Consider the following 9,317-nt stretch of genomic DNA (forward strand, 5'->3'; position numbering starts at 1 on the left):
TCTATGTATGTTTCTATGTATTCAGCCCACCCAAAGTATGTCTCCCATCAAGGCGGCCAATCTGGAAAAATCCTCCCACACAGGACATCAATGCAAATTCCACCGGGCAAATGAATGGGAATCATTGGACTTGAAAAACAAGGACCTGGTCTGAAACCCAACCCAACAGCTGCCTGCTCTCAACCTTCCCAGGAAAGAGTGGCCCACACTTAACAGGTTCAGGACCGGCCAGGGCTCCTGTTTGACCAACCTCCACAGATGGGGCATTAGCACCAGCTCCCTGTGCAGCACCTCATAGAAGAATGTCCAATCCGCAGACACAGCGGAGGCCTATCCGCACTCAACACAGGCAGGACCAGGAGAAACTGCTCGGCTGGGGGACTTTGCATTTGCTAAATAAAATACTGGACCAAAGCTCCTTGTGATGAAGACAATTCCTTCAGACTGATCAGCATCACCTTCAGCCTCAGAATTCTCTCTGCCATGTGTCACTTTGATGACCCTGGTTTCCCGCTTTGGGCAGTTCATCACAATGATATTTTCAGTCGGACTGAAGCTGCTGTTAATTGTTCCCCAGTCATTCCTGGGTTCATTCACCTATTAGCGCTGTTCCAATTCTGACTATTGATTGATATTTAGATCTGCTAAAGATACTTTCACCCTAATTCACAATCTGTCCAAGTCCAAATATGTATCATAGATATCCAATAGGTCATCTTTCTTGTAAACCTCATCACCGAAACCCTAATGGAAAATCCAAACTTTATCCAACTGACCGGCGACCAGCTCCCAGAATACATTGCTTCTGATTTTCTTTTTGTTAGGAAGTCAGAATGCCGAGGCCGGACCTTGTTTCCTCCTTGGTGGGGACGTAACCCTTGTCCACATCTCCACTTCATTCTTCCACTGGTCGTATGGCTCAGACTCCGAGAACATCGACGAGTAATCAGACCCTGACAATTTCCACTCGCTTCAGTTATTTCTCACAAAAACTACTGGGATTGTGAGATTCTGTCTGAAATGTTATTTTCCAACCTTCACCATTAGATAAGGGTTGTGTATTACCATAATATAATCCTGAGAGTCTTTTGGTGAAGGAATAAACTGGAACCAATCTGTACTTGGTATAGATTTATTCACAGAGTGAAACATTACAGGTAGATACCTCCTGACCCCACTCCACTCCATGTCAGAAAGGAGGGGAATTAATTTAAACAGCCCTGATTTCTCCTCTCACTACTGGTCTGTAAACAGAATGGAGGTTTTGATTCCTGATCTCCCCTTTATAAGTGGTGGTGTATTTTCCTTCACCTTTCAGTTTGGTGTGAGCTCGAACTTCCATTAAGAATCCAGCCTCCGGCGTTGCCCTGGTGACGGGCCGGTGGGCGGGGCTAGGCCTCCTCCCGCGCCGCTCGCTCCGGACTCTGAGCCGCACCGACTGCCCGGTCAGCCGGGCCCGCCTGTGCCGCCTGCAGCTGCCGCACGGAGCCCTGGACACCCCGGTGTTTATGCCGGTGGGAACCCAGGGAACCCTGAAGGGAATCGCCATCCCGCAGCTGGAGGCGCTGGGCTGCCAAATCTGCCTGGGCAACACCTACCACCTGGGCATGAGGCCGGGGCCGGACCTTATCAAAAAGGCCAATGGACTGCATGGTTTCATGAACTGGAAGACAGCGCTGCTAACGGATAGCGGTGGGTTCCAGATGGTGTGTTTAGTGGAGTTGGCAGAAGTGACGGAAGAAGGGGTGCGATTTCGCTCTCCTTACGATGGGAAGGAAATTCTTCTCTCGACCGAAACATCCATTGAAATACAGAATGCTCTCGGTTCAGACATAATGATGCAGCTGGATGATGTTGTCAGCAGTACAGTGACTGGGCCGAGGGTGGAGGAAGCCACGTTCAGGTCTGTTCGCTGGTTGGATCGAAACATGAATCCCGGGCAGCAGAGTCTATTTGCCATTATCCAGGGGGGGGGGGGGGGGGGGGGTCTGGATGCTGAACTGCGGAAGAAATGTCTGACAGAGATGATTAAATGTGACGTCTCTGGTTTTGCCATCGGAGGATTGAGTGGCGGGGAGGAGAAGGATAATTTCTGGAGAATGGTGAAGCTGAGCACAGAGTACCTCCCACCCGCGAAACCACGTTACCTAATGGGAGTCGGGTATGCGACAGATCTGGTGGTGTGTGTGGCTGTGGGCTGTGACATGTTTGACTGTGTATTTCCCACACGCACAGCGCGGTTTGGATCTGCACTCGTTCCCTGGGGATCTTTGCAGTTGAAGCACAGGCAATATGCCAAGGATTTCGGGCCCATCGATGAGGATTGTGAATGCCCGACTTGTAAGAGGTACACTCGAGCATATCTCCACGGTCTGTTCAGGAGTGACACTGCCGCCCTCCATCACATCACCATCCACAACATTGCCTACCAGCTGAACCTGATGCGCTTTATTCATGAGAGTATTCAGCAGGAGAAATTCCCAGCGTTCGTTCAGCAGTTCATGAAGCGGATGTATGGGAGTGTAGAAGCATTAAGCACTGTCAATATTAAACTGGAATAAACACTGTCACCAGGAATGGGTTATGTGCTTCAAGATCTGTTGCTGGGTGAAGATGCGGAACCCGGCCACAGCATCAGTGAACGAGGCAACTCCCATCATGTGGCTCTGATCTCTCCCACTGTTACTCTCACCCCTGTTGTGTTGCTGAATGTGTAATTTGTTACAAAAATAAAAGTGATTTTTAAAAAAAAGAAATGCTTCCTTGATAAACAATGTACAACACAAGTGACAACAATCTCCAGTTACTCGTCACAGGATCTATCCAGGAATGTGCCGATCCTGGCCAGGCTGCCTGGTGTTCAGGCTGGAGAGGGAATTTTGTTGTAGGTTAGTTGGATGCAATTCCTGGAGTAAAAATGTGAGTTGCTGATCCTGCCCTCGTCCAGCCTCCCTCAGAACCTGCCTCGTCTCTGCCCGGTGTGAACAATCGGTTCCACCCCAATTTGGTGAGGTGCTGAGGAATTGACTGAAGGTTTGTTAGCTGAAGGACAGTGATAGCAAGCAGCAAAATCGTGTTGGTTTGACATTGGTAAGGCCGAGGGGTTCACACACTCCATCGCAAAGGGTCACAGCTACACCTCCGCTTCTCTTCCTGTCAGCTGAGCCGTGGCACACCAACCCCACCTCACAAACCCAGAAGCTGCTCACACTTACCGCAGCTGGAGCTTCAGACTGAGGACCACTGAGATATCTAACTGTAGGGAGTATAATGGCTGAGCCAACACCGTGTACGACCCTGGAGAGCTACCTCAGCAGATGCCCAGAGGGAACGCAGCTGTGTACCTCAGCCAGCGAGCAGCTGGGGTGCTGACAACACGGACTGGAAATACCACAGGATGACCATGGGTTTATCAACCATTGTCGACCAGGCTTTGACTGTAATTCTGCGCGGCTCCACTAGATGGTGCAGTTGGCACCCTGCAGTCTGAGATTACACCACTAGATGGTGCAGTTGGCACCCTGCAGTCAGATTACTCCACTAGATGGTGCAGTTGGCACCCTGCAATCTGAGATTACTCCACTAGATGGTGCAGTTGGCACCCTGCAGTCTGAGATTACTCCACTAGATGGTGCAGTTGGCACCCTGCAGTCTGAGATTACTCCACTAGATGGTGCAGTTGGCACCCTGCAGTCTGAGATTACTCCACTAGATGGTGCAGTTGGCACCCTGCAGTCTGAGATTACTCCACTAGATGGTGCAGTTGGCACCCTGCAATCTGAGATTACTCCACTAGATGGTGCAGTTGGCACCCTGCAATCTGAGATTACTCCACTAGATGGTGCAGTTGGCTGAGTTTAGCCAATCCTGGTTTCTACAGTAACCAATAGGCTCAAAACAAATATTAAAAGTATTTTGGAGAGAAAAAGATATTTACACTAGAGGTGTGAAATTGATATATTACTGGTCAACAGGAATAATTCTTGACCAACTTTGTCAGCAAACTTCCGACAGTCGAGTATATATTTTTAATTCTATTCCCATTGCTGGATTCAGCAACAGACTGGGTATTTGTTCATCTATTCACACAGACTGGGTATTTGCTGAACTCTTATTCTGTGTATAATCAATGACTCATTTCTTCTCTCGTCATTAGCAGTTGTATTAAGAAGCTTGTGAAAATAAAAGAAAAAATCTCCTTCCAGAAATCATCTGGGAGATTTGCTAAAACTTTTTTAAAAATCCAGTCTCAGGGTGGACTCAATCTCTATTTGGTGTGGATTTGTTCACAGAGTGAAATGTTACATTTATAGACCACCTGACACCACCTGATGTCAGTCAGTGTCTCTTTCTGCTCCTTTAAAACAAACAACATTGAATAGGCAGTGAAACAAAAAACAAATTACCAAAGTAAAGTTATAAAACTTGAAACGAAAATGTTATCTTGTGAGTCAATGATGCAGCTCAACCCCCGCAGTGCCCACCGGGAATGTAGAATGGCTCTTTATATTTGCTCAAGTAACCATCTAATCAATACTGTGTATACTGAAACCCAACAGATACAATTAACACCCACAGTCAGAGCATCTAAAAAGTCTCTAATCAGTGTGACTGCCCTGGTGTCTTAGCAGCTCAGATGAACAAATAAATCCCTTCCCACACACAGAGCAGGTGAACGGCCTCTCTCCACTGTGAACCCGCTGGTGTGTCTGCAGGTGGGATGACTGAGTGAATCCCTTCCCACACATGGGGCAGGTAAAAGGCCGCTCCCCGGTGTGAATTCGCTGATGTGTCTGCAGGTGGGATGACTGAGCGAATCCCTTCCCACAGTCAGAGCAGGAGAACGGCTTTTCCCTGGTGTGAACTCGCTTATGTTTCTGTAGAGTGGATGAATCAATGAATCCCTTCGCACACCGAGAGCAGGTGTATGGCCGTTCTCCAGTGTGAACTCTCTGGTGTAACTTCAGGTTGGATGACTTGGTGAACCCTTTCCCACACTCAGAGCAGGTGAATGGCCTCTCCTGGGTGTGAATTCACTGATGTAACTGAAGGTTAAATAACCGAGCGAATCCCTTCCCACACTCAGGGCAGGTGAACGGCCTCTCCCCAGTGTGGCTGCGTCGATGAATTTCCAGCTCAGATGGGGCTTTGTATCCCTTCCCACAATCCCCACATTTCCATGGCTTCTCCATTTGGCTGGTGTTTATGTGACTCGCCAGGTTTGGGAATCGGTTGATGGCTTGGCTCACACACACACACACAACACACACAGTCTCTCCCTGCTATGAATGGTGTGATTTTTTTTTTCAGGCTGTGTTAAGTTATTTTCACAGTCAGTTAACTGTAACACTCCCACTTGTGTGTCTCAGTGCTCTTTCAGTCACACTGATGATTAAAATCTTTTGAAGTAGTCAAAACAAACATTTCTCCCTCGAGACTCAAGGCCAATGATATTCAGGCCCTGTGAATCTGAATGTCTTTGGCAGATGCTGACATGATGTCTGGTTTGAGATTTCTGTCTGTAAATCCTCCTCTTTAAACATCCTGTAAAAGGAGTTTCCAAAATTAATTATCAGTACAGGATAGAAATTCAGAAAAGACAATTCTGTTTTTATGGAATATTGTTTTCCCTCTTGTTTCTCCCAAAACTAATTTTCCACCCCACACACACACTCCCTCCATTCCAGCCAGACAAATAAATGTGTTAAACTGTGGGAGGAAAGGATGTCAATGTATTTAAGAGAGCGCAATCTGAGTCAACCTTTCCAGGGTCTGCACCCTCCCTGGATTCACTTCCTTTCCCTTCAGTTGCTGCAAGTGACCAATTGAAGGTGAGAATGAGAAAATAAATGAAAGGGGGAGAAAAGAAAGTGTTTTACTCACAGATGTTGGAGACAGGAGGAAGTTTCAGTCTGTGTGAAACTCAGTCTTCATTAACCCAAAACCCGCACTTTGATTGGTTGGAGGACCAGAGTCCTTCCGGTTTTCAGCATATTCCCATTGGTCAACATCTCAGCAGGAAGTTCAAGGACGGGTTCTCCACTGCCCATACGCAACTTCCCCTCCTCCTTGGACATGCGTAGTCCCAGGCCAGGGGGTGGAGTGAGAGATCTCACTGTGGCGGGAATATCAGACGGTTGCCTGGAAACCTTGTCTCGAGGAGGTGCAGGAAGAGGGGTCACAGTCGGTGGGGGCGGGGACATAGTCGCTGGGGGCGGGGCTCCCGTGTCCGCGCGGCCGGCGTTCGCACTGGGACCCGGAGACATCATCGCACAGCAGAGTAATTGCTATTGGATGATTCAGGCATGGCGTCATTGTGACGTCACAAATACTTCCAGCACAATATCACTGATCAAGGTTGCACGGAGCTTGTCCACTGTCAGCCCAGCAAAACTGCTGCTCCTCTGTCTGAATGAAGATTGAGCTTCACACAGACTGAAACTTCCTCCTGTCCCCAACTTCTGTGAGTAAAACACTTTCTTTTCTCCCCCTTTCCATTTCTTTACTCATTCTGACCTTCAATTGTTTAAAACCCCAGGCCCAGATAATATGTTTCCCAGGCTGCTGTGGGCTGCAAGAGAGAAGATTGCAGAGGCTCTGGTCACAGGAGCAGTGCCGGAGGACTGGAGGCAAATAATGTGGTTCCATTATTCAAAAAGTGAAGTAGGGAAAATTCAGGAAATTACAGACCAGTGAGACTAACCTCAGTGGTAGGGAAACTTTTGAAAGAGGAACTTCTTCACCCAAAGGGTTGTGAATCTGTGGAATTCCTTGCCCAGTGAAGCAGTTGAGGCTCCTTCATTACATGTTTTTAAGGTAAGGATCGATAGTTTTTTGAAGAATAAAGGGATTAAGGGTTATGGTGTTCGGGCCGGAAAGTGGAGCTGAATCCACAAAACATCAGCCATGATCTCATTGAATGGCGGAGCAGGCTTGAGGGGCCATATGGCCTACTCCTACTCCTAGTTCTTGTGTATGATCAAGTATGTTCACAGATGATACAAAAGTTGTTTGTATGATAAGTAGTGAGGAGGAAAGATTAAAGGGTGTTGTTGGACTGGTTAGATGGTTAGAACAGTAGCAAATGGAATTTAACCCTGAAAAGTGTGACGCAATGCATTGTGGGAGGATTAAAAGGAAAGGGAATATACAATGAATAGTAGGACTCTCGGAAGTACAGCGGGTCAGAGGGACCTTTTTTAAAAAAAATAATTTTTATTGAAATTTTTACAAAATATTAACATCACAACTATATTAACAAAACAACCGCGGCAACACCCCAAGAACAACACCCACCCATCTTCAAACGCAACTACAAACAAATGAAAAAACAAAAGAACACCCAAACACCAAAAGGGAAAGAAATAACACCCGCCACATCCCACAATCCCATGTACACCGTTCTCCCTCCCACCAAACCAAACCCCCCCCCCCGGGTTGCTGCTGCTGCCGGCCTATTTCCCTACCGTTCCGCCAGGAAGTCCAGGAAAGGCTGCCACCGCCTAAAGAACCCTTGTACTGATCCCCTCAGGGCAAATTTCACCTTCTCCAATTTGATGAACCCTGCCATATCATTGATCCAGGCCTTAAGCTTGGGGGCCTCGCATCCTTCCACTGGAGCAAGATCCTCCACCGGGCTACTAGGGACGCAAAGGCCAGAACACCGGCCTCTTTCGCCTCCTGCACTCCCGGCTCCACTGCCACCCCAAAAATTGCGAGTCCCAAGCCTGGCTTGACCCTGGATCCCACCACCCTCGACACCGTCCTTGCTACCCCCTTCCAAAACTCCCCCAGCACTGGGCATGCCCAAAACATATGGGCGTGGTTTGCTGGACCCCCCCCCCCCCCCCCCCCGAGCACCTAGCACACCTGTCTTCGCCCCCAAAAAACCTACTCATCCTCGTCCCAGTCATGTGGGCCCTATGCAGCACCTTGAACTGTATGAGGCTAAGCCTCGCACAGGAAGAGGAGGAATTCACTCTCTCCAGGACATCCGCCCACGTCCCCTCCTCAATCTCCTCACCCAGCTCCTCTTCCCATTTACCCTTCAGTTCCTCCACCGAGGCCTCGTCTACCTCCTGCATCACCCGGTATATGTTCGAAATCCTCCCTCCTCCAACCCACAACCCCGAGAGCACCCTGTCCTGCACCCCACGTGGGGGCAGCAAGGGGAACCCCTCCACCTGCCGCCTGGCAAACGCCCTCACCTGCATGTACCTAAACATGTTCCCCGGGGGGAGCCCAAACTTCCCCTCTAACTCCCCCAAGCTCGCGAACCTCCCCTCCACAAACAGGTCCCTCAACCTCCTAACCCCTACCCTATGAGGGTCAGAGGGACCTTAATGTCCCTGTCCATAGATCTCTGAAGTCAATAGGGAAGATGGATATGGTGATTCAGAACGGATATGGGACACTTCGATTAGCTGAGGTATAGAATGTAAGAGCACGGAGGTTACGATGGAGCTGTATAAAAAACAGTCTTTAAGCCATAGCTGGAGTACTGAGTGATGTTGGGGCAGCAGGGTAGCATGGTGGTTAGCATAAATGCTTCACAGCTCCAGGGTCCCAGGTTCGATTCCCGGCTGGGTCACTGTCTGTGTGGAGTCTGCACGTCCTCCCCCTGTGTGCGTGGGTTTCCTCCGGGTGCTCCGGTTTCCTCCCACAGTCCAAAGATGTGCGGGTTAGGTGGATTGGCCATGCTAAATTGCCCGTAGTGTCCTAATAAAAGTAAGGTTAAAGGGGGGGGGGTTGTTGGGTTGCGGGTATAGGGTGGATACGTGGGTTTGAGTAGGGTTATCATGGCTCGGCACAACATTGAGGGCCGAAGGGCCTGTTCTGTGCTGTACTGTTCTATGTTCTATGTTCTATGCAGTTGTGGTTGCCACACTAGAGGAAGGATGTGATTGCGCTGGAGAGGATGCAGAGGAGATTCATTAAGCATGTTGCCTGGGCGTTTCAGCGATGAAGAGAACCTGGTTAGGAGTTTCCTGGGAGCCGAGGAGGCTGAGGAGATATGTAATATGGGTGGCACGGTAGCATAGTGGTTAGCACTGTTGCTTCACAGTGCCAGGGTCCAACGTTCGATTCTCCCCGTGTCTCCATGGATTTCCACCGGGTGCTCCGGTTTCATCCCACAAGTTCCGAAAGACGTGCTGTTAGGTAATTTGGACATTCTGAATTCTCCCTCTGTGTACCTGAACAGCCGCCGGAGTGTAGCAACTCGGAGCTTTTCACGGTAACTTCATTGCAGTGTTAATGTGACAATAAAGATTATTATTATACAAATTTATGAAGGACACAGCTAGAGTAGATAGGAA

General features: G+C 48.8%; 1 protein-coding gene across 1 annotated transcript; it reads left to right on the forward strand.

Annotated features, from left to right (window-relative positions):
• The first annotated feature begins 854 nt into the window (after positions 1–854).
• On the forward strand, positions 855–2,744 carry LOC119952178 (queuine tRNA-ribosyltransferase catalytic subunit 1-like). Its single transcript, XM_038775781.1, has one exon. The coding sequence runs from the start codon at positions 1,509–1,511 to the stop codon at positions 2,559–2,561; it is 1,053 nt and encodes a 350-aa protein (XP_038631709.1). The 5' UTR covers positions 855–1,508; the 3' UTR covers positions 2,562–2,744.
• The last annotated feature ends 6,573 nt before the right edge of the window (positions 2,745–9,317 follow it).

Source organism: Scyliorhinus canicula, chromosome 17, assembly GCF_902713615.1.
Source record: "Scyliorhinus canicula chromosome 17, sScyCan1.1, whole genome shotgun sequence".
Lineage (NCBI taxonomy): Eukaryota > Metazoa > Chordata > Chondrichthyes > Carcharhiniformes > Scyliorhinidae > Scyliorhinus > Scyliorhinus canicula.